This window comes from Aotus nancymaae, unplaced genomic scaffold (assembly GCF_030222135.1).
Source record: "Aotus nancymaae isolate 86718 unplaced genomic scaffold, 86718_ANA_hifiasm-v0.15.2.pri h1tg000019l, whole genome shotgun sequence".
NCBI lineage: Eukaryota > Metazoa > Chordata > Mammalia > Primates > Aotidae > Aotus > Aotus nancymaae.
Window position 1 is genome coordinate 27,932,858 of NW_026988431.1, and position 25,101 is coordinate 27,957,958.

Below are 25,101 nucleotides of genomic sequence, written 5' to 3' on the forward strand. Positions count from 1 at the left end.
TTGTAATAAAAAGATGAGGCTAGGAATAAGGTTATTACACATAATTGAATGTGATAGGACATGCATAGTTGTTAGTATGAGTAGTAAAATTTGCTTTGAGTTTTATAGCAGGTAAAATAAAGTGTGAAGCATGGTCAATCACAATCTTTATAGTGTATGCAGGTCAAAAGCAAACCAACTTTTCTTGGCAATGAGGCTAAAGAAAAATATCACCCATTAATCTGCATACAGGTGATATTGTGTAGCAGACTAAAATGTCTTAAATATTCTCTTATATTGTAAAATATAAAGAGAACTTTGAGTGGCATGATGTAATTCCTAGAATGCAGGCTATGCTGGAAAATGACTGAAAGGACAAAGATAAGGAGAAGGCAAGACCATATGCTGAGAGTGGTAGCCAAGACAGGACAAGAAATTTGAGAGTTTGAGAAGAATGGAAAAAATTTAGAAAAGCCATTTTTTAAAAATGTCACAGGTTTTACTAAGAGATGAAGTTACAGCCTAGATAAAATCATGTGGTATAAAAATGTCCCAGACCCAATTTACCTGATTTCATGACTTTATTCTGCAGCAAAAATATGAGGACTCAAGTTTAGGGCCAGAAATTGTTTAAAGTCAAGGGGTGATGAACTTCCCCTGTAGGGTTATTAGAAAAAATAAAAAATAAAAAATAATAATGATGATAATAAAGTCAGGGATAGGAAGGTTCTAGAATAATAAGTAAACTAAGGTCAGGACACTTTATAATTCTTTTATTACTTGCATATATCTACAGTCAAAAAATTATTAATGAAATCGATACTAAAGAAGGTATTGATTTTTGAGATGACTGATCATGACCATGTAGCACTTGTAGGATTAAAAAGTGAAGTCGTGAAGGGCTTATGGATTCTAAAGTAACAGCAATCAAATTTGCAGTGTCTCAGGGGAGATATAGAGAAATAAAAGAACAGAAAGTAAAGAGGGTGAGGTCAAAGATAAGAGATTTCAGGGCCAGGTGCGGTGTCTCACACCTGCAATCCCAGCACTTTGGGAGGCTGAGGTGGGTGGATCAGAAGGTCAGGAGATTGAGACCATCCTGGTAAACACAGTGAAACCCTGTTTCTACTAAAAATACAAAAAAATTAGCCAGGCACGGTGGCACGTGCCTGTAATCCCAGCTACTTGGGAGGCTGAGGCAGAACTGCTTGAACCTGGGAGGCAGCGGTTGCAGTGAGCCAAGATTGTGCCACTGCACTCCAGCCTGGGTGACTGAGACTGCCTCAAAAAAAAAAAAAGAAAAAAAAAGATAAGACCTTTCAATTTCTAGATCACAGAAGTTGACAAGTTCCAATGGCTGTTTCTAATTAAATATATTTTTCAAGTTGAAATGACAATGTGCAGATTTTATATTAAACTCCAAGATCTTAAACATTTCTTTACCAGTAAAATTTATATTTGGGAAATCAACATTTTCCAGGAAAACTGGATTTCTTTTAAACATTGCAGTAAGCACGTTGTTCTACTGAAATACTTGCTCAAACATGCTTTAAATACTTTATAAATAAGTAACTGAAAATAATTTTGTTTTGCCATATCCTGTAGTTTTCTTCAGTGGCTTACCCCACACATTCCTGGAAAGTTTGTCATTTAAAATTGTTTTTGTCTTATTTCTTAATTGTTGTGTTTTCTGATGACAAAAATAAAACTTGCTGTTGTTTTAAAAATAAAAACCAAAAACATCAAGCCCTAAACATCATGGAAATGTACAATTATGTCTCCTATAATTCCATTTCCTACAACCACTGTTTAGGTTTTAGTACATATTATGAAGGATTTACTTATACCCTAATATTTTTCTGAAGAAGCTTGACAAGTAGTCTTAGAAAAGTCAGATAGAAAAATGAAGGGGAAAAAAATGGAAAAGTGAGGGTAACTGAAATACAGAGATCATCACTGATGTGGCAGGTACCAGCTAGTTGCTCCATATCGACTGTTTCATTTTAGCTGTCCAGCAACTCAGAAATCGTGTTTTGTTTTTTTTTCAATTTTAAAAGGCACACGGTGCCAATTTTCTGGCTTTGATAATGTACCATCGTTGCATAAGATTCATTTTGGGGAATTTGGAAGATGGATACACAAGACTTCTCTGAACTATAATACTTTTACAACTTTTTGTGGGACTATAATTATTTCAAAACAAAAAGTTAAAAACGGAGGCACAGAGAGAGGTTAGTAACTTGCTTTAAGTTCACACTGCTAGGGAATGAAAGTTAAGCATAAATTTATGAGATGGAAATAGTTGCCTAGTGAATAATGAACAAAAATTAATCCCTGTAATGTAGATTCATTCAGAATCATATATGCACCTTCGATATAAAGATGAATGAATAAGATACAGTCATTGTTTTAAAGGAGCTCCCAGTGTAGTGGGTTCTAATTGTTTACCTACTATATAGACTTGAGAGGCAAAGATAAGGAAAAATAAAGACATAATTCTTAAACTCAAACAGAAAGCTTTCAATCATATCCCTAGGATTATATACAAGTGAGCGCATACATACACATTTTCAAGATGCTATAACCCAGGGGTGATTTTGCAATTTTTGGATGACCTCATGAAAAAAGAAACATAGTCTAATTTCCTGTTTACTTGTAAAATTTTTAAACAGAGGTGGAAAAGATAAACTATTAACTAAAATTCCATTCTAAAGTTTCATAGTTCTTTTTTTTTTTTTTTTTTTTTTTGAGACGGAATTTCGCTCTTGTTACCAAGGCTGGAGTGCAATGGCGCGATCTCGGCTCACCGCAACCTCCGCCTCCTGGGTTCAGGCAATTCTCCTGCCTCAGCCTTCTGAGTAGCTGGGATTACAGGCACACGCCACCATGCCCAGCTAATTTTTTGTATTTTTAGTAGAGATGGGGTTTCACCATGTTGACCAGGATGGTCTCGATCTCTTGACCTCGTGATCCACCCTCCTTGGCCTCCCAAAGTGCTGGGATTACAGGCGTGAGCCACCGCGCCCGGCCCGAGTTTCATAGTTCTTAATGCCAGTCCACTATGGGTATCTTTCCTTCCTTCACTGCTGCTGTAATTCATCTTGTATGATACACTTCAGCACCTGGGTATATATTGTTATCTAAGTACTTTTTCTCTCCTCTGTGTTTTAAGCTCTTTAAGAGTTGTATTTCCTCTCCAACCCCAAGTTTTAGGGCATAGAGTTTATAATGAATAAATACTAGTTGACTTGAATTCTACCAACTTTCCATGAAGAATTAACTATAATACAGGAGGCAGAAATTGATTAAATTAAATTTGACTAATATTTATGAGATTACTGGATATAAAGTAGAAAACATTTCATTACCTACTATATAGCCCTAGAACATTAAAAGATAATGATATGTGTTAACAAATTAGTATTGCAAATAACTAAAAGCTATGCCTTTATAAGTTGTTTCATTAAAAAAAAAAAAGTCTCTCCCAAACTATTGACTATCCTGTTTGTCTGAGGGAAACTGATACCTGTTTCGCAACTTTAACCCTATAAGAAATAGTTTTTAAATTTGAGATTAAATGTAAAAGGAAAACAACAACTTGGTACTTACTGAAGTTTACCATTATTTTCAGCATATTATGACTAATCCCAAATTTAAACATCTCAGTAGACAATATATAATCCATTAGAAGATCTGGGTCTGAATTTTTTTCTTACTTGCTTAAGATTAGGAAAGTACTATAGATACAGAACATATGGAGAACTCTGACTTATTCAAGGATAGGTTCCTAAAATATTAATCAAATGACACAGATCAAATACGGCCAGATCCTGCTATGTTTTAAGGTATATGTTTTTATAATTTTCTATGTTATAAATTAGCATATTTAATTTTTCTAAGAGTAATTAACAAGGTTAGAATTCAGAATTCATCAGATCAGTGTCCTTAGCAAAAGGTTACACATGAATGCACATACATATATAATTACATACATATAATTTTAATATCCAAATTGACTTTTCTATAAAATTTTTTTCTCCTGCTGGTAAACATGCTCACATGTGTTTATATTCTTTTTGGATTTTCAATTGATATACACTATTTTGAGTTATGACAATAATGCAATGTATAATGGTATTTTCCACCATCATTTTCCAGTAGGAAAGAAACAAAAAACCTGGAAGTTTAGCACATGAATTTAGAGCAGCTCTTCCTGCCCTAAAACATCTTAGCATTCTAATAAAATTCATAAACCCAGCATAAATCCTCCTCTCAGAAGCAGGATTCAGGGAACTGCAAACCTTTCTCATGCATGTAGGAACACTAAGCGCCAAATGGCATGCCTAAAGGCATACAGTTAATCAGAGGATAACTGAGAAAGTTTCTTCATTCCCACTATACTGTAATCCAAGGCCTCACTGTAGGTGCTCAGTGGAGGATTACAGCTTTCATTTATTTATATTCTTATAAAGAGTACAATGTGCACATTTATACAGAGCAAGGTTATATTAATCTCACGTAATTATTTTGAAGTCTCAAGAAACTTTTAGAATTCTCTATTCTCTGAACTAATAATAAACAAATAATACATTCTTCATGAGATAGGACTAAAAACCACAAAGAAGTATAAATGAACCAGGAAAAAAAAGCAAGAACATGGATAAGCTAAATATTTTAACTAGTAGATGAAAAACTTCTTTGAAGAAAACAGCAACACACAGGTAGAATTCCCAAATCCTTTTTTAAGCAGTAAACCAGATATCACTTGGGATTAGAACCAGTCTCAAAGGTAGGCAGCTAACCTATGCTAGAAAATCTACAGGACTCCTTTCTAAAAATTTTGAGTGATGAAGACAGTCCTGAGCTATAGGGGAACAGGGAGTGGGTTGGGCTCCTTCAGTGCTCTGGAGTGGGGGGACATTTACTTAGTGCTGTGTCACAGAACAGACCTACTTGATTAATTGTAAACATGGCTAACTGTACCTCTTTAGGGTGAAAAACTGTGTTATCTGGTCTGAAATCTCCATGAACTAAACTCTCTTCATTGTCATCATCTGGCAAGTTCTTCATTAGCCACTCGGATAGCTGTTGCATGGCAGGGATGTCCTGATGAGCTGTAGCTTGATACTGCTTTGTCCAGGTTGATACCTAAAGACATAGAAATAAGAAAAATGGTAAAGCTGAAAGTGGAATGTAAGATCTAGCAATTCTAAAATTAAAACAAAATTCAAATGCTGTTTTACTCCTTAATACTCAAGACCCATGCTGGTGATACACACGTCAGCCTAAAACACTAAAATCAGCCTAAACCTTAAACATTTAAGTCTCTTTTCCATATAGTTTCATTTTCCTTACCTAGCTTTTTATCAGGAAAAAAAATACCAGCCTAGGCATCAAGAGATGTGGGTTCTAGTCTTTATTCAGCAACTATTTTGTAGAAGAAAAAAAAAAACACTGCATACAAACACACACATTTTCTCTCTCTCTCTTTCACACACACACACACACACACACACATACACACACATACATATACGCACACACATATATATAGCCATAGATAATTTCTGGAAAGGGTCACTAGAAGTAAGCCCTGAAAAAGGGAATATGGGGACTAGAAGAAAAGAAAAAAGAAAGATATTTACTTTTCTTTTTTTTCTTTTTGAGATGGAGTCTCGCTCTGTCCCCCAGGCTGGAGTGCAGTGGCGCAATCTTGGCTCACTGCAATCTAAGCTTCTTGGGTTCAAGCAATTGTCCTGTTTCAGGTTCCTGAGTAGCTGGGATTACAGGCACACACCACAACACCCATCTAATTTTTGTATTTTTAGTAGAGACCGTTGGTCTCTACTTGTTGGTCTCACCATGTTGGTCAGGTTGGTCTCAAACTCCTGACCTTGTGATCCACCTGCCTCAGCCTCCCAAAGTGCTGAGATTACAGGTGTGAGCCACCGTACCCGGCCTACTTTTCATTTTAATATTCTTTCTTATTACTCATAGAATTTTAAAAATATATTACAGGTATAAGTAGTATAAAGATCTTCTATTGTTCTTAGAAACGAATGCAAACAAATCAACCTATTCTTAAAGCCCTCTAACAAGTGGGGTCATATTGTTTATCTGCTTTTTTATCTCCATTTCTCAAGGTATCTTTGCTCAATTTAGTGCAGTAGAGCAAAGATCTTTACTTTGTCTTACCCAGTCATATTGACTTGGGTTTAAATTCTATCTAAGCCACTTACTTGTGTATTACTTGATTGATGCAAGCCTCCCTTTCTTTATCTGCAAAGTGGGAGTAATAATACCTATATCTTAGGGTTGTTGTAAAGATCAAAAAAGAGAGGTTGACAACTCACCCTGCCATGTAGGACTTAGCATATAGTGAGGACTCTCTAAACTTTAGTTCCATTTTCTCTTTCCTAACCCCCATAAAATGATATGCTTAGAAAGGAAAGCAGCCCCATGTATATCTAGTATTGCTTTCCTTTAATTTAAAATGATCCCCATCACTTTAAATTTTATCTTTCCATAAATACTCATAAGATCTCTCTCCCAGAAAACTTTATATAAGCAAGGGCATCCCAACTTCCAACCTTTGAATGGCACAGCTCTCATGATGAGTATCAAACAATTTACTACTAGATTTTATACTCTTTAATACCTTTTTCAGGTTTGCATATACAGGTCTCTCCAAAATGACAAGTTCTTATGGGGAGGAACCTATTCTATATTTTTCATGATATTTAACACAGTACTCAGCAGATATTAAACACGCAGTCAAGCTTAATAAATTTCTGCTAGTCCAACTTAGAAAGAAAAAACTGTATAATTAAAAGCATTGGAAAATTAGGTGAAGAGTCTAAAACAGAAGATTTTGCTGAACAAAGCCTGATCTAAAAATGTAAGATAATTTTATGCTAAAAACAAGTCATTCTGAAGGACGATATTAAAAGTCATAGTCAAGTTTCAGAAAATTATACAAGAATAGGTTTTTATGTTGACTAATAAATATATTATTTACAAGAACTTGAAAAAGATAGGTATTTATGTGGATGTATTACCTGTCTTTTGCAGTACCCAGCACCTATACCATATCCTTTCAGCGGCAATGACTGTACACTCAAGGAATGTAACCGAGCCAGTGTTTCTACCATGGCCACATACAAGGCTGAACGTTCTGCTGGGCTAACTTCAGGAATTGTTAAATCACGAAAGATTCGACCCTATGGAAGTGATTACAACAGATTATTTAAATGTGTGCAACCAATACTTTGCAGAATCTACTAGAAAAACATTCATTTGTGAAATATATTAAATATTAGAGTATACGTGCCACAGGAAAAATACAAGGATATGCCAAGATGACTATAAACATCAAAACTACTCTCAACTATTTTAAAGAAAAAATTTAAAACACATTTTGAATTTATTGTTCTTAATGGCTTAAACTACGTGAAGATGGGTTTTCCCTGCTACCTTATGGACAAGTTGGTTATTGCCATTACATATAGCTCTTTACTGACACCTAGAGGAAAATTTAAGAATAAGTCAATACCTCTTAATTACTAAATGTGTTTCTTGTCTATTACATCCCTCCCTTTGTAAGTGCTCACATTTGAACAAAATTTTAAGCCTTTGCAAAGCAATCTAATTACCTAAAATGTTAAATAACAAACTATATCATTTATTAGTATCATAATAAAATTTCGTGTAATAAAACATCCTAACTTCATAATTAAAAGTAAAAGCAACAACAAAATAAGATTAAGTGTTAATTTACCTGCACATGTTCCATTATGTAAAATTCTGTTCCAATGACAGATGTATCACTGCAGTACAGTATAGGCTTGGGAACGGGGAATCCAATTGAAAATAAGGCTTTCTGGACCTTAAATTCTCTATCAATCTAAATAGGATGATGAATCATTAAAAATCAGAGAAATTGATTTAATTGTAATTAAATTTAATACCTACTCATGAGCTAACCTTAAGGCTAGAAAACAACTGTAAAACAGTATCAACAAATAACCCAGAGGATAATAGTAATAATTTTCCTAATAGTGGTCTTGGTATAATCATGATTACAAATTAGACCACTGCTAAAAAATATAATTTAATTAGGATAAGAAGATGAGCACCTGCATGAGACTTAATACTGGCTCTGATAATGCCAAGGCAATAGTTAATGTTCACCATATTTCACATATTTTATCATAAAACATCCTTTTGTCCTCAGCAGTTCCCTGGCCGGCTGGTTTTTCTTTCAGGGCTTCCAAGGAAGCTCAGGTAAGTCTGTATTCTAGCACTCTACTGCAGTCAGCTACAGAGAGCTGGGGGTGAGAGGTGGGTGGTGGTGGAAGGAAAAGTATCTTCCCCTTCTGGAGAGCATCAGAGGCATGTGTTTCCAGGGCAGGGACATGGGGATCTTTCCTGGCACTCAGGACTGCTGTGGAGCTCAAGATAACTACCAGGAAAGTAGGCAGCTTGAGGCAAACTGGAGCCCAAATAAGACAGTAGGAAGAAAATGGCTTCCTTAATTAGGACAGATGCACAGGCCTATCACTCAGGACCCAAAGGGAGAGCTGTTGATGCAGGCGAAGTAAGGATGGCTCATCTGCATGTAGTCACCTGGCTTCAGATTCAGACAATGGTGACTGACCATTCTAAGGAGGGGAAACCATGCAGCTCATTTTGATATCAGGAAGTAAAGCAGCTCTACAGCAGTAACTGGAACAGGAAACTAACGAAACCCACTTCCAAGGTGAGAGAAGCCAGTGGTATCAGGGGCTGTGGAATAAAGTGTTTGTAACCTCTCTGGTGTTGGGAGATGAGGGAGAGGTGGGAAAGGGGGAGAGGGCAAGAGGGTTAGACAAGCAAAAAGAGGATCACATAGGAGGAGCATTGCTTTTTTCAGTTCAGCGTTGAGAAAAACGAAGAGAGTTGAAACAAAGTACTCCAGATCCTTGTACTTGGGCTGAGAGCATTATGCCCTGTTCTGATGTGTTCAGGTGGGATGCTTTCAAGAAAAGAGACAAATAAAGCTGTTTACTGGGGCATGGGTAGGGATTCTCCTTCAGCCATGCCATACTGAGATTTAATAAAAGTTACCCAACTTTTTTTATCTTAAGCATCCAAGTTCCTTCATGTTTCTGGGAATATAATATGGGACCAAGAAAGTCCCATAGAATCTACATTTTTAAATACTGTGATATTAAGTCTACCCCACAACTGTCCTTCCCCAGTGAGCTGGGCCTGGGAATCACCTGTAGTACATGATTACAGTCACATATAAATATGCACAGTGCTTTTAATGTTCTCCAGTACTTTGATTTCTGTCCCCTTCTGTTCTCTGGAAATCTATAGATAATATATATTTTCTGAAGACAGAAAAACTTAGTTTTTAACAAAAATCTTTTATAATTCTCACTGTCTAATATTTAGAGGATACTGTAAAATACTTATTCAAATCTTTTTTTTTTTTTTTTTTTTTTTTGAGATGGCGTTTGGCTGCTGTTACCCAAACTGGAGTGCAATGGCATGATCTCGGCTCACCGCATCAAATCTTTCTTTTTATCACCAAAAGATTAGAGGATTGTCATAGCAAATATATTAAAATAATTCTGAGTAGATACTATTATGTTTTATAATTTAAATATATAACAAGACCAAAATATCTATAGAGTAGCACTGAAACTATTCATTGGCTGTTTTACTTCTAGCCAACAGTGTAGAGGAAAATCAAATACACAAAAGAAGTGGGTATTGTTCAAGATTAATAGCCTAAAGATAGGCTTACATTTCAACCTCAAATCCTTTCTTAAGACAAGATCTAATTCAAGGGAAATTTTCATTAAAAACAAAATACATTTAATGTTATTTGGCAATCATAGGATGCCTTTTAAAAGTATATTGGCTTTGTGTGTATTAAAAGCATTTATTTATCACCAAAGAATTTATCATTACATTTGTATACTATACCTTATGTGCTTTAGGAAGAAGTGAACCTGGTGGTTTTTTCCTGAGCACATATGCTTGAAAGCCCTTCTGGAGATAAAAGGTTGGATTGGACTGTCCTGATCTAGATAAAAGTAAAGAAAAGGTCAATTACAAAGATATATTTTCCTTCATTCCCAAATCCTACTGAAATGTCAGAAGAAACAAATGAAAATAAATTCATCCCAGTGCTGGAAAATCAAGAGAAGTGCTATCAGCAGCTCACAACATGAATTTCTAGACGATATTAAGGCAGATGGCAACATACTGGCAGCTGAAGAGTCTGACCCACACAGGTAGAAGAGGGGACCCCACTTCCTGACTGCAAATCATAAGTTTTATTAGGAGAATCTGTAGAACAATGACTGATATAAGTAAATAAAGAATCTGAGAAGAGATTGTAAATGATCAGTCAGAAAATGAATTAAAGGATGCAGGAACAGCTGGGTTAATTCCCCCTCATCTGCCTTTAGAGAGATAACCCCCATAGGTGTCACCAAGGCTAGTGCATGAATTCAGCTCTCTACAATGGGAGTTCTGAGAAGTGAGGTCCCACAGTGAGCATATGGTCCAGGGAAGTGCAATGCTGGCCCATCTAACTCACAGACACCAGGGCATTGACTTTCCCTGCCAGAAGAACAGAAATTCTCACCTAGACTAAGGATAAACAATTCAGCTACCAAAACTATTCAGTGTATACCTTCACTTATAATATGGGCATTTAAGAATCACCCAACTTTTGAAGAATCCAACTGTATAAAGGAGAGATCTAAATGAAATAAACAGAAGAATCAATCCTTAAGGTAACAGGTAATAGGAGAAAGTAGAAAAAAAAAATCTTTGAAATTTCTTCCCAGGACTCCAACCTTCATCAGGAAAACACAAGCGTGAGCCTAGATTGAGTGTGGCAGCAGCTCCAGTGTCTATGTCTTCTATAAGTCAAACCCATCCTTCCTGGCAATCATATCAAAGAGCATTGGTTTTGGTACCATCTAATCCTGTGTGGGTGCCTTTTACCATAGGAATGTGGAGATAATGGCCAGTGGTCAGGAAATAGGACCACCACAGGCTATGCTGTCTTTATTGATACAGAACAATTTATATTTGATGCTGCAAACAGTCAATTGCAACGAATCTTACAAACACATTTTTTTAAAATGCCAAACATCTGATTGGATGCATTTTTGATGAGGCAGTTCTCTAGTCACATATAAAGTACTGGTCTTTCATGATACTAAATAACTCAAATTAAAATTAAAGGAAAAACTAAAAGCTTCTTGTTGAACATAGAGTGACCCAGCAAGTCTGCTTCTACATATATATCCAAGAGAACTGAACACACAGAATTAACACAAAAACTTGTACATGAATGTTCACAGCAGTACAATTCACAACAGCCCAAAATTAGAAACAGATCAAATGAAAGAAAAAAAAAAAAAAGAAACAGCTCAAATGTCTGCAGGCAAAAGGATAAACAAAATGTGGGATATCTATACAATGGAATATTGTTTGGCAATAAAAAGGAATAAAATGCTGATCCATGCTACAACATGGATGAATCTTGAAAATATTATGTTAAGTGAAAGAAGCTAGTCACAAAAGACTACATACATATTATGTGATTCCACATCTATGAAATGTCCAGAATAGGCAAATCCATAGTGACAGAAAGTAGATTAGGCAGCCAGGGATAGAGGGCGGAAAAAATTGGGAGATACGAGTTTCTTTTAGGGTGATGAAAATGTTCTAGAATTAGATAGTGGTGATGGTTGTATAATGTTGTGAATATATGGAAAACAACTGACTCGTACACTTTAAAACTGCCAAATTTAAAATTTTTACATTATATTAATTTCTCACAAACAAAAACAATTAAAAGTTTCTCTTTTGAGGAAGTATCTAAAATGGTTATAACAAAGATAAAAAAACATTGCAGAAGCCCAACTGTGTGGGCAGGATCACTGTCAACACTGTCAAGACAGTACTCGCTAAATTTAACCACTTCAAGCATCAGGCCTCCAAATAGCCTGCAACCGTTGATAGTCTCAATATAAGAATCATCACTGAGCTAATAGTCATAATATTGGTTAGTTCTTGGACAAGATATTTGGTGCTGAGAGAAATGTGTTGATCTATAACCTAAGAGATAGTACTTGTGATGTGTCCAACCTCCATTGACAAACAGAAAATCTTTGCATGTAAGTGTAGCCATGGACACTTAGTTGGTTAGAGAAGACTTTAAACAGATAATCTCATGAGACCCTACTAAGCCATCCATAGCACTGGTTCACTTAGAAGCATACACAGACAGGAACAACAGGATGTGGCATGGCGGCATCAGATGAGTTTCTTCAGCAGACTCCTTGCAGCAGTCCAGGGTTTACTCTATGTCCCCATTCCCCCCCTCCCATGCCCCCCAGTGACAGCTCAGGTGCAAGGGAATGAGATCAGAAAATGGGTGAGTATAGGTGCCACCTTGATTTAGAAGTCTTAGTCTATTCAGGCTGCTATTATAAAATACCATAGACTGGGTAGCTTATAAATAATAGAAATTTATTTCTCACATTTTTGGAGCCTGGAAAGTCCAAAATCAAGGCGCCAGCAGATTCAGTGTCTGGTGAGGACCCACTTTCTTAGAGATGGCGCCTTGTTGCTCTTTCCTCACATGGTGGAAGAAGCAGGGCAGTTCTTTGGAGTCTCCTTTATGACACTGGTCCCATTCTTGAGGTCACTGTACTCATGATCCAATCATCTCCCAAAGACCCCACCTCTTAATAACATTACCTTGGGAGTAAGGATTTTCAACATATGAATTTTGGAGGGACATAAACATTTAGATCATAGTAAAGCCTCATGCCCTATGGGAGCCATTATCTGTAGTAGCAGTCCTTTGGCACCAGCTTCCAGGGCCCTAGCAAAGGACATGAGTAGTTGAAAGAACTCTCTACACTTAGGGAAGCCCAAAGCTATGCCTCTCTACCAGATAGGCAGCAGTGCTGTCAGTGATAGGAAATGGGAAGTGGTAGGTATGTATTGGGGCTGGAGAGGGACAATCTTACACTAAGTTGAGTAATGTGGACTCACTGTTTTTCTTTTTTTTAATGTCAGTTTTAAAAGGCTTTGTCCTCTATCATGAATTGCACTTTCTACCTATTACAGTTCATTTACAGACCTTCCAGTTCAGATGTAGTTTACTAATTGAGGTTATTTTTACCATAGCAATGTTGCCTGGAAACACAGCTGATATGCCACCTTACCAAGTTTTCAGAATTATAGAGCTAGAAAATTAAATAAATTTAACCATAGAGCAGGAGAAAAGTTTTTTTAACCCTTTATTTATATCACTGTTGACAAGTCTCAGACTCATGGCATCATCCTAGAGGGAGTGCCTACCTGCCTTTCTAAGCTTTAGAAACTCAGAAATTCCTTCAGAAATTTTTCAACAGAAAGGAACTGAAAAAATAAAAATAAAAAAGCATTGGCCCTGATAAGGGAGTCAGTTATCTTTGTGGCTATCTAGGAAGCCATTTCCTCCCTTGTCCAGAGATTTGAAAATATTCAGGATTCGCTGCTTTTTAATTTTACTCCTTTGCCTTTGGTATTGAAGCCACTGGTAAAATAATTACTAATCTGATCAAGTGTGTTTAATACAACCACTCATACTAAGCAGACTCAGACCTTCACCAGCTATCTACTCTGACAACCAGTTTGGTTTGCTCATTAAGGTTTACGAAATTGAGTAAGCAATGATGAAGGATAACAACCAGCCTGGCAAATTTGAACTCACAGGATTTCCACAGATTTACATAACTTTTTGTATTGATGCCAACAGCATCTCAAAAGTGTTTGCTGTTGATAAGAGATGAGGAAAAAAGAAGATTAAAAGACCTATGACCCAGTATTTGCACATAGAAACATTGAGCATATGGTGCAAGAAGCATAAAAGTACAAAGCTGGTAGATGAGAAACAGAGAGACATTTTTGCATAAGAAGTGGTCAGATCCTATGTATTCAATAGGCCACAGTAGAAAATGAGAGATGGCAAAGCAGAATCAAAGGTGAAGTCAAACAGAAGACTCTTGACAAGTGCAATGGAGTCATCAAATAACTGGTCAAGAATCTCATTACTGAGAAGGAAGAATTTAACATCAGCCAAAAGAGCTGGAGAGGGTCCAAACCCTGCCATTATCACAGAGTACCAGAGCTAGCACCATGCTAGGTGCTTTGCTGGGGACTTCCCTAGAAGTGGTTGCTCATCCTTAGAGGTACATATTCTGGAACCATGACTACAGAAACTGACTAAGCCAACCAAAACTCAACATGAAGTTTGAACATGAACATGAAATCTGAAGGATTCTGATTTGTAGGAAGTCAGTTTAGTGGCAGTTTTTAAAAATCATATTTGAGATGCTATTTCATATATTAATAGACATTTTGAATACCTGAATATACACAGGGTCAGGGAATACAGTTGTATTTTATACACATGATAATAGGTAGAAAGTGCAATTCATGATAGAGGACAAAGCCTTTTAAAACTGACATTAAAAAAAAGAAAAACAGTGAGTCCACATTACTCAACTTAGTGTAAGATTGTCCCTCTCCAGCCCCAATACATACCTACCACTTCCCATTTCCTATCACTGACAGCACTGCTGCCTTGAGACCCCTGAAACTGGTTTCATTGTGTTCTTTAACCCTCTTTATATCATCAATACCAGAAGTCCCAAATTCCTGTTTATACTTGTCTACTGCATTATAATTACTATAAGGCTCTGCATGTTCCCTATTTTCTCCCATGTCTTCTCCACCCCGTCAACTCCTGATATCCTTCCGCTGTGCCCCTGGAACTCGTAGTCTTTCACAATCCCATACAGCTTCAATATCTTCTCTGGATAGACTCTTCGCCTCCTTGCTCTAACTAAAACCTGAATATTCCATGAGGATCCTGTTTCCTTTGTAGGCTTCTTAAGTGGTAGATGTCTTTCCCACCTCAGTTTTCTAGTAAGCCTGGATGGAGTCTGTATCCTTCCTGAAACTCACTGCCACCTCCAGACTCTTTGCTCTCCCTCCTGTGTAAACTCTTCCCTCAGCCTTGAATCTCATATCATGAGACCCTGCCTCCCTCTACTGCTTTTTCTTGCAGTCACCTACTAACTCTCAGATCGTTTCTCCTAATTTCTTAAGGATTTTGGCATAATTCACTATTACTCTCATTAACACTACTGTCTTAATTACTGATTTCAAAATCTACACAGATGTCCCTTTTAACATTCAGGCCCATCAGTTCCTTGAATTTTTCTCCTCCAGTGATATTTTCCTTAACACTATATAAGCCACTAATTCTAAGAGTTATGCCCTATGCTTTAGCAATATCAACAGTAAAAGCACTGAATAATCCTAGTTTATAAACATTTCTACCTCTGACCTACCTTTCCACTTACTCCTGCTAGTACCTCAATTCCAACAATCCTTCAATCAATCCTAAACCTACTATCCATTGATCATCCTGCCCTATACCTCATATCCCTGGACCATGTCCTTTACCCAAGACTGTGGGAGTGCACCTCTTGCATCAGTGTGACCTGGATGTGAGATATGGAGTCAAAGGAGATAATTTTGGAACTTTAAGGTTTAATGACTGTCCCATCGGATTTTGGACTGCATGGGGCCTGTAGCCCCTTTTGTTTTGGACAATTTCTTTGCTTTGGAACAGGTGTATTTTTCCAATGTCTATATCCCCATTGTATCTAGGAAATAACTAACTTGCTTCTGATTTTACAGGCTCATAGGCAAAAGGGACTTGCCTTGTCTCAGATGAGACTTTGGACTGTGGACTTTGGAGTTAATGCTGAAATGAATTAAGACTTTGGGGGACTGTCAGAAGACATGATTCATTTTAAAATGAGAGGACATGAGATTTGGGAGGGGCCAGGGGTGGAATGATATGGTTTGGCTATGTCCCCACCCAAATCTTATCTTGAACTGTAGCTCCCATAATTCCCAATTCCCACGTATCATGGGAGAGACCTGGTAGGAAGTAATTGAATAATGGGGAAGGTCTTTCCTGTGCTGTTCTCATGATGGTGAATAAGTCTCATGAGACCTGATGGTTTTATAAAGGGGAGTTCCCCTGCACACATGCTCGCTTGCCTGACACCATATAAGACATCCCTTTGCTCTTCCTTCGTCTTTTGTCATGATTGCAAGCCTTTGCCAGCCATGTGGAACTGTGAGTCCTTTAAACCTCTTTCTTTTATAAATTACTCAGTCTCAGGTATGTCTTTATAAGCAACATGAGAACAGACTAATATATCCTTCCTTAACTAGCTTAAATTTGATAGTAAATTATATAACCACTACTTTGAATACACCTTCAGTACACTTCACTTGCCCTTTTCTCACATCATGGTGTTTGCTTGGCAAAACTCCCATCCTGATTAAATCCACATTTTTTTTTTTTTTTTTTGCTTACACTAATATAACTGGCCATAGCTGAAGAAAGACACATATAGTTATAATCATTGTTTTAGGTTAGGTTATCAAAAAAACAGATCATGGGGAAAAAATTGTATACAAGTGACTTATTGAGGAAATGTTTAAAGAACTAATAAGAAATATGGGGAAGCAGGTCACGGAAGGGGAGAAAGCCAAGCAAGGGTGTGATCTAAGACAAAGTCCCTTAGAGGGTAGCTTCAGCCTGATCTCACCAGTGTGTGGGTTGGGGGTAAAGGTAATGGGGGTACTCTGCTATGTCAGAGTTTCAAATATGTTTCTGAACCAAGAATAATAAAGATTTCAAACTCCTGAATCACTATTGGTTAAGGTCCATTTTAGGTACTACAACAGTAAGGGCAAAGGGTACTCCAGTAGTCCACGGGCAGTTTGCCGAAAAAGAGCCACAGATGCCGTTTATTGGAAGCAAAAACCAACAAAGGCAGGACATGTACAGCGACACTAAAAGGAAATCCAAGGGGATCTGGACAAAACATTAATAATATCTACTGAAATATCTAGTCTTGCTTCAAATTCATGACAGCAAACCTAAAAGTGAACTGCATCTGGCAATCATAGCTCATTCATTCTCCCATTCTCTTGGATGGCAGTTCCATAATTCTCTCTCCTCAAATCTCAAACACTTTCTTCTCCATCTACATTCTCAGCTAATTAATTACCTAGTTTCTGATTTCATGGAGCAAATAGGAGGAATCAGATGAGAACTTCCACAAGCTTACACTACTGTATCTACTGCATACAATCATCAATACCCATATATTCTGTCTTCCCTCCAGAGTCTGGAGAAGGATGTGCACATTTCTATCTAAGGGCAATCCCTTCTCTTGCATATTAGATTCCTGCCTTCTTAAGGACTTCTTTCCAGCCCTCTCTCCTTTACAAAATTTTCTTTCTTTTAGATTAGTGTCATTAGCATACAAACATGCTGTTATTTAAAAAAAAAAAAAAAAAAAGCCTTCTCTTGACCTCACTTCCCCCTCTACTTAAAACATTTCGATTTCCTTTTGTAGAAACACTCCTCAAGAGTTGTTTACATGTCCTCTTCCTATCCTCTTAAACCCATTTCAAGCAAGCTTTCATTCCCTTCTTTTCATTAATACTAATTTTTCAAGATCACTAATACAAACCATGGTTTTCCCCCACCTCTTTGGCTACTTCTTCTCAGACTCCTTTGTAGGTTTCTCTTAATTTGCCAACTTCTTAATATTGGGGTGCCGTGGACTCAGTCTTGAAACCTCCTGTTTATGTGGACTATTTTCTAAGTAAGACCTTTGATCTCATGTCTTTAAATATCTTCTTTTTGTTGATGATTCCCAAATTTATATATCTCATCCAGATCTCTGCCCTGACCTCAAGACATATCCAACTGCTTACTATACATATCTACTTGGATATCTAAAAGACATCTTGAAACTTAACACTCCAAAACTGAGTTCCTCAAATTCCTCCTCAAATCTGCTTTTCTACAGTCATCTGTATTTCAGTTCCTATGAAGAGGGAAATTAATAATTTACAATTGCTGTACAATAAAGCCAATTAACTGCGTTGTGTTCAATGCAATATAAATCTGAACCCCCAGCTCTGTCTAAAATTAACTAACTCCCTGTAAAATCTACCTTACCTAACATTCTTAGCAAGTTCCCAGACATCTAAAAGTTCCCGCTGCCCAGCTGCAAGGTCACAGGCAGGTAACAACTGAAGAATATACACTGTGTTTCTCAAGATGCTATTTCCAAATGTAACATCACAAGTTATGTTACAGGTTGATTAACTGTTCTTTGTTCTTGGTTCTGTAAATTTACTTCCTGCTTCATCATCCTGTAACCCAAAGGTGCTTAAAAGACTCTCAGTTTCTTGGTACCTCGCTCAGTCTTAGGAAGCAATTCCACTGAGCCCATGATCACGTTAAATAAAATCCTCCTGCTTCCCCATCGGTCTCTCCAAGTCTCTGATTTCCTGCTTCACCTAATAACCCCATGTTTTCTGTTACAAAGGCAGAAATGAAGTAATCTTCATCTCTTCCTTTCCTAATCCACATCTAATCAGTTAGTAAATCCTTCAAAATACAACCATGCATTGCTTAATAACAGGGATATGTTCGGGGAAATATGTTGTTAGGTGATTTTGTCATTGTGTAAACATCATAGAGTGTACTTATGCAAACCTAGATGGTACAACCTGATACATAATAATGTTTTATAATCCTAAATGTCTCAAAATGGAGTCACTTATGACAGGTGACTTAGCTTACAGTAAAATCACTGATCCCTCAGAATAGTAAGCATATGTATAGTGGACTGAGGTGATTAATCACCTGCTGTGGACAGGCACCGCTGACACCAGACAAGAAAGTAAAGCCCAAAGTGAAACCAAAAGTCAGCTGAAGATAATGGCCATGGACACTTCTGTGGAGAGCCGTAAAAGACTCAGAGAAACCAATCATGGCTGAGATGCCTGCAGAATCTCTGCCCATGATAACTCTGAGGACTTCTTTCCTTTGGCTGCGGTAAGCCCTGCTGGGAAAAGAGCAGGTACCCACCACCAGTGTCAGTGGGCATTCTGAGGAAAACCAAATGTGATTTTCTCAGTCAGTGTGCTGGTCTCCCAAGCTACTTGCTGTGGTTCCCCTCTCTCTATTACTGCCTGCGTGTGTTGGATAGAGTTACATGATTGTTGTGTTGAAGCCACTATAAGAAACCATGAATTCCTAAGCATTTAACGGGCTTGTGAAGCCTCTCAGCTGGTTGGAGTTAGCATAAGTAGGCTGACTTGAACCCGACAGGACACATCTGGGCTCTATGGTACAGCCTGCTGCTCCTAGGCTACAAACCTGTGCAGTATGTGACTGTACTGAATACTGCAGGCAATTAATTATAACACAATAAGCACTTGTGTATCTAAACATATTTAAACTCAGAAAAGGTACAGTAAAAACACAGTACTGTAATCTAATGGGCCCACTGCCATACATGCAGTCCATCATTGACCAAAACATCATTATGCAGCGTGTGACTTATACATACACTATGACCACTTCTCACCTATTCTTCATGACCACTCTGGTCACTGCCACTAGTATCTCCCTGCCGGAACACTGTAATACATTGGTGTCCTTGCTTCTGCCCTTGGCCCCTTCAGTCAACTCTCAACACAAGAAGCAGAGATTCTGTTTTTTTTTTTGTTTTTTTTTTTTTTTTAAATATCACTTCCCTCCTCTGCTCAAGTCTGTTTTAAATCTCTCCCCATCTCAATTCTAAGTAAAAGCCAGTCTCTTTATTGCCTGACAGGGTCCCTGTTGCCCTTGCTTACACTACTTCAGGCATTTGGGCTGTGTTTCCTCAACACACCAGGCACATACCCCTTTCAGGGCCTTTGCATTAGCAGTCCCCTCTGTCTGGAACACTCTTCTCCTGGATATTTACATGGTTCACATCTTCACCCCTCTTCAAGTCTTTGCTGAATGCCGTGTTCTCAAGGAAGCCTTCCTGTCCCGCACCCAAACACTCCCTATTCTCTTTTCCTCCATGTTACATATCAACTTCTACATTGTAAAGTTCAGAAATTGATTTTCCTGTCTGTCTTCTACAAATAGGATGGAAGTTCCAGGGAGACAAGATTTTTTGTTATATCCTCAGTGGTTGAGACAGTGCCAGATACATATTAGGCACTCAGCTACAAATCACAAGTTTTGTTGTATCAAGCTATATAATAATGCTTTCATTATCGATTAATTCTAAATATCTTTCCAGTAAGATTTAATTTTCGCAAATTTTAAAAGTAAATGTTGCACATAAAAAGAGTATTTACAAAATTGGTAAGGCATGAGGAATAGTAGTGCCACAAACACCATTTTCACTACCCTGAGAAAATTACTGTCTTTGAAACCCTATATGTCCCTCCCCTTGAGTAAACTATTCTGAATTTTATATTTATAATTCCCTTGAAGTTCATCTCTGTATACAATATACTGTTCATTTCTCCGTGTTTTTTATTCTGTGTTATGTATAGCTGTAGCTGAATCATTTTCACTGTTGTATGGTACTCCATTATGTGAATATACTGCAATTTATTCATCCATTCTATATCTACAAACATTGTGTTGTGTCCTGGATTTTTGCTATTACAAACAGTGCAATTAACATCTTTGTAGATTGTCCCCTTACACTGTAGTACAAGAAAAAGTCTCAGGAGTATACATCTGTGAGTAGAACTGCTAGGTCATAGGGCATGTGTATCTTTCCAACTTCTTCTTTTTTTGAGATGGAGTCTTGCTCTGTTGCCCACACTGGAGTGCAGTGGCACAATCTCAGCTCACTGCAACCTCTGCCTCCCCGGTTCAAGCAATTCTCCTGCCTCAGCCTCCCCAGTAGCTGGAACAACAGGCACGTGCCACTATGTCCAGCTAATTTTTGTATTTTTAGTAGAGACAGGGTTTCACTATGTTGGCCAGGCTGGTCTTGAACTCCTGACCTCATGATCCACTGCCTCGGCCTCCAAAAGTGTTGGGATTACAGGCGTAAGTCACCATGCCCGGCCTCCAACATCGTCTTTATAATGTTGAGTTATGTTTCAATGGTATATACTGATTCACACATCTATATGAGTCCCTGTTGCCCCATATCCTGACCAATGCTTCATATTGTCAGTTTTTTGTTGTTGTTTTTGTTGAGACAGAGTCTTGCTCTGTCTCACTCAGGCTGGAGTGCAGGGGCGCAATGTTGGATCACTGCAGCCTCCGCCTCCGGGGTTCAAGTGACTTTCCTGCCTCTGCCTCTTGAGTAGCTGCATAACAGGTGCCTACCACCACACCCGGTTAATTTTGTATTTTTAGTAGAGATGAGGTTTCACTATGTTGTCCAGGCTGGTCTCGAACTCTTGACCTCAGGTGATCCACCTGCCTCGGCCTCCCAAAGTTCTGGGATTATAGTCATGAGCCACTGAGACCAGCCTATTGCCAGATTTTTTAAAAAGAAGTCAATCTGGATGTGTTAAATGGTTTCTTATTGTGTTTTTTTAAATTTGCCTTTCTCTTATTACTACAGTGTAATGAAGTTGAGCATCTTCAAGCTTTTGCCCATTTTTCAGGTGAGCTATTATAGTTATTTATATGCTGAACGTTAATATTTTAACCATTATATATACTGAAAATATTTTATTTTGTCTTTTCACTTTAAGTAGTCTTTTAATGAAAATTTATCAATCATTTCCTTTGTGGTTTCTGCTTTTGTCTTTAAAACATTTTCTTCTCTAAAGTCATAAAACTAACTTACATGTCTTCCAAACATTTATAGTTTTGCCTTTAACATTCAATTCTTTTATCTACCTGAAACTGTATGAGATAAAGATTCTAATTTCTATTTCTTCATACAGATAACAATTCTTCCAGTATAACTTCACAAAAAGTTCTTTATTCCCCCCACTGACTCTCAATGCCAATACCGTCGCATATCAAACTTTTATAAATATGTGGGTCTTTCTGTGAACTCTCCATTCTGTTTCATTGGTTTGTTTGTCTACCTCTGTGCTAATATCATGCCATCTTAATTCAAATTTCCCACCTTAGGGTTCTTTAGAAATGTTTCTGCTATCTTTAATCCTTCACTTTTACACACAAAATTTAGGAGCACTTTTTCAAATTAGAGAAAAAAATTAGGATTTTTATTGCCATTGCTTTGCATCAATAGATCGATAAGAAGAAAAATGTTTGCAATATTGAATATTTCTATCCAATAACATAGCATCTCTTAATTTCTAAATTTCTTTTTAAGGTCCTAATAAAAGTTTTACCATTTCTTTACAAAGGTCTTGACATCTTTTGTTTAGGTAATTTGTTTTGATGCTCTTGTTGGTTTTTGAAATGACATTTTAATTGTTGCTAAAGTAGAGAAATGCAGTTGATTTCTGTACACTGAACTTTGATAGCCTTTTACTGTCTGTGTAGATTATTGGATCTTTAATCCATGAATCAATTAATTTCTAAACACATGCTAGCTGTTTTCTGTTAAACTTTTGGCATTAAAAAAAAAATTGTTTTTTTTTTTTCTTTTTTTTTTGAGATGGAGTCTCACTCTGTTGCCCAGGCTGGAATGTGGTGGCGCAATCTCGGCTCACTGCAATGTCCCTCTCCCAGTTCAAGGGATTCTCCTGCCTCAGCCTCCCAAGTAGCTGGGATTACCAGCGTGCGCCACCATGCCCAGCTAATTTTTGTATCTTTAGTAGAGATGGGTTTTCACCATGTTGGCCAGGCTGGTCTCGAACTCCTGACCTCAAGTGATCCAGCCACCTTAGCCTCCCAAAGTGCTGGGATTACACGTGTGAGCCACCACACTTGGCCAGAAAGCACATTTTCAAAATACAAAGATTGATTCTTTTGAGTTTCTGAGACTTCCTTCATGGCCTATGTGTTTTCCAATTTTTATAAACTTTTTCATGTGTCCTAGAAATGAATGTGTGTTCCCTGTGGGATCCAAAGTGCTATACATATTTATTTAACCAAGCTTATACAATATTTCTGGAAGCAATTTTTATACCATAATTTCATTTATTGAACACAATTATGGTTTAACATTCAGCTTGGTTCAGAATTAAGTATATTCCAGTTATGTACTTCTTCAACAACCCTAGAATATGAATGTTACTATCTCCTTTTTGCCAGAGCAGGACTAGATGCTCAAAGGGTAACATGTCCAAATTCCACAGTAAACAGAATAGTTGGAATTTGAACTTTGATCTGTTTTAGTTTGTTATAGCACGAGGTTTCTAGCCCAGAAATCTCAGCTATTCTTTATTCCACCTTTTCCTTCATCATCCAATATCTATCGGGACATGGGACGTTTTAATTCTATACCGTAAAATGTTCCCGGATCCATCTCCTTTACTACTATTTTCACTTTCACCAAAATCAGTAGTAAAAGAATATAAATGCCAGTGATAAAATGCCACTACTATACTGTGTTATTGCAATTTTCATGCCCTTTCACCTATATTACTTACTTCATTTCATTAATAAGACTAATCAGTACAGTCAGGTATTACAATTTAGGAAACTAGTTCTCAGAGAGTTTATATAACATATTTAAACTCCCAGATAGCAAGTGACAGATTTAGTTTTCTAAATGATAAGACTCTTTCTATAGCCCTGTATTAGAAACAATGCTATTTTTATAATAAAGTTTTAAGAATGTATTGTGTATTAGAAAACATCAGATTAAAGCCAGATTCCCGGTAGGGAACGGTACTCAGGATCCTCTCACCCAGTTCCATTACCTCACTTCAAAAAACCTGAGGCCCAAAGTGGTGCTGTGACCTCCTAAGTGGAAGAGTTAGTAGTACTCGAATTCGGATCCTCCTTCTGGTGTCATTAACTCAGCCTCCCGGAATACCGCCAATCAAACGGAATTACACCAGCTTCTCAGAAAAAGATCTAAGGGTTATATCACAAAAGGTCAGAGAAGGCATCTATTTCTCAGAGTTTCTAGCCTTAATTGCCTTAGAGAATCCTCAAGGGACATAAATCCATCCTTGAACAAAGATTCCCTTGGACAGTGGAATGGTGAACGTTATTGAGCTTCCATTACTGCCCTCCAATTGGGAAGACCCCACAGCATGGAATTCAGGGAGGCCGGCAACAGCAGCTCAGGCCTGCAGGGTGAGTCCACTGACGGTAGGAAAAGCAATCGGGATAAGAGAAATTTAGTAACCCACCTAGGGCCAAAGAAAGGAAAACGCGAAGCACAGATTTGTTTCTGCTGTAGGCAAAGCCTGGCGTCGATACCTGTACTGAGCAATGGTCAGCGTAGCCTCACGTTCGGCCCCAAAGCCAGGCAAGTGCTGGTTTAGGTAGGCCTCCAGGGACTTGCGGTCGAACTTGTGCTGTGGCAGCACTTCGACCAAATCGGTCTTGTCAGTGGCACCTAGCTTCATGATCGCCCCCGCAGGCCACAGCAACGCGGAATCCACAGGTCTCGAGTGCCAAGGTCCTTCAGGGTTGGGGCAGCGCCACCTCAGAGCTTGGGCCGAGGCCGGGGCGGGGTCTGGCTTCAGCCAACCACACACATGCTACGCGCCGTTGCTGAGCAACCCCGGCCCGCTGAATCTGGACGTTTTAGCTCTAGCCAAGTGCCAGAAGAGCCCAATGTGTGTTCGGATTTCAATTCTCCAGTCAGTGTCAGAGTTGGAGCCCTCAATTGTAAAGAAAGCAAAGCCATGGTCATCGTTACGGGCAAGGAACAACGCAGAAGCCTCTTCCACCCCGAAATGTAATGCATCAGCAGGCGGAAGACCTGCAGGGTCCAGTTCAGAAAAAGGCCCGTCAGGACTTCGAGCCCAAGAATAAGAGATCCTTGTTTCTCCTAGACACCCAGTTAGAAAGGCAACATCGCAGGCCGCCTGCTCTGGACACTTATCACCCCGGTCCTGCTGCGGCCGGGTTTAAGCCGACCCAGCGAGGAAGGAAGTCGAAAGAGCCAGGTTTTTGCTGAGGGGGAGCGATGTCTGCGACGCACCGGAAGCGTCTCCGAGGAAGACCCGTAGGAGTGGCGGAGACGTGTCTGTTTGTGAGGCGCTGGGGGCACTTCCCCAGGGCTCTGGGTTAGGAAGGCAGCGGCTAGGTGCCTC

General features: G+C 38.2%; 1 protein-coding gene across 6 annotated transcripts in view; it reads right to left on the reverse strand.

The window, feature by feature from the left end:
• ACAD11 (acyl-CoA dehydrogenase family member 11) overlaps positions 1-24,821 on the reverse strand; it is a 103,289-nt gene extending 78,468 nt beyond the window's left edge. For 3 of the 6 annotated variants that reach the window (XR_010343452.1, XM_064378697.1, XM_012451225.3), the window contains exons 1-5: positions 24,260-24,821; positions 9,955-10,054; positions 7,757-7,882; positions 7,038-7,199; positions 4,963-5,127 (exon numbers count right to left, since the gene is read on the reverse strand). Coding sequence is in view for 5 of the 6 variants with exons in the window: in XM_064378697.1 (XP_064234767.1) it covers positions 4,963-5,127; positions 7,038-7,199; positions 7,757-7,882; positions 9,955-10,054; positions 24,260-24,408 (702 nt within the window). In the remaining variant the exon portion in view is untranslated. Of the gene's footprint in view, positions 1-4,962; positions 5,128-7,037; positions 7,200-7,756; positions 7,883-9,954; positions 10,055-24,189 lie in introns of all 6 variants that reach the window. The other 3 variants (XM_012451226.3, XM_012451227.3, XM_012451228.2) reach the window with 3 other exon arrangements.
• Positions 24,822-25,101: the final 280 nt, after the last annotated feature.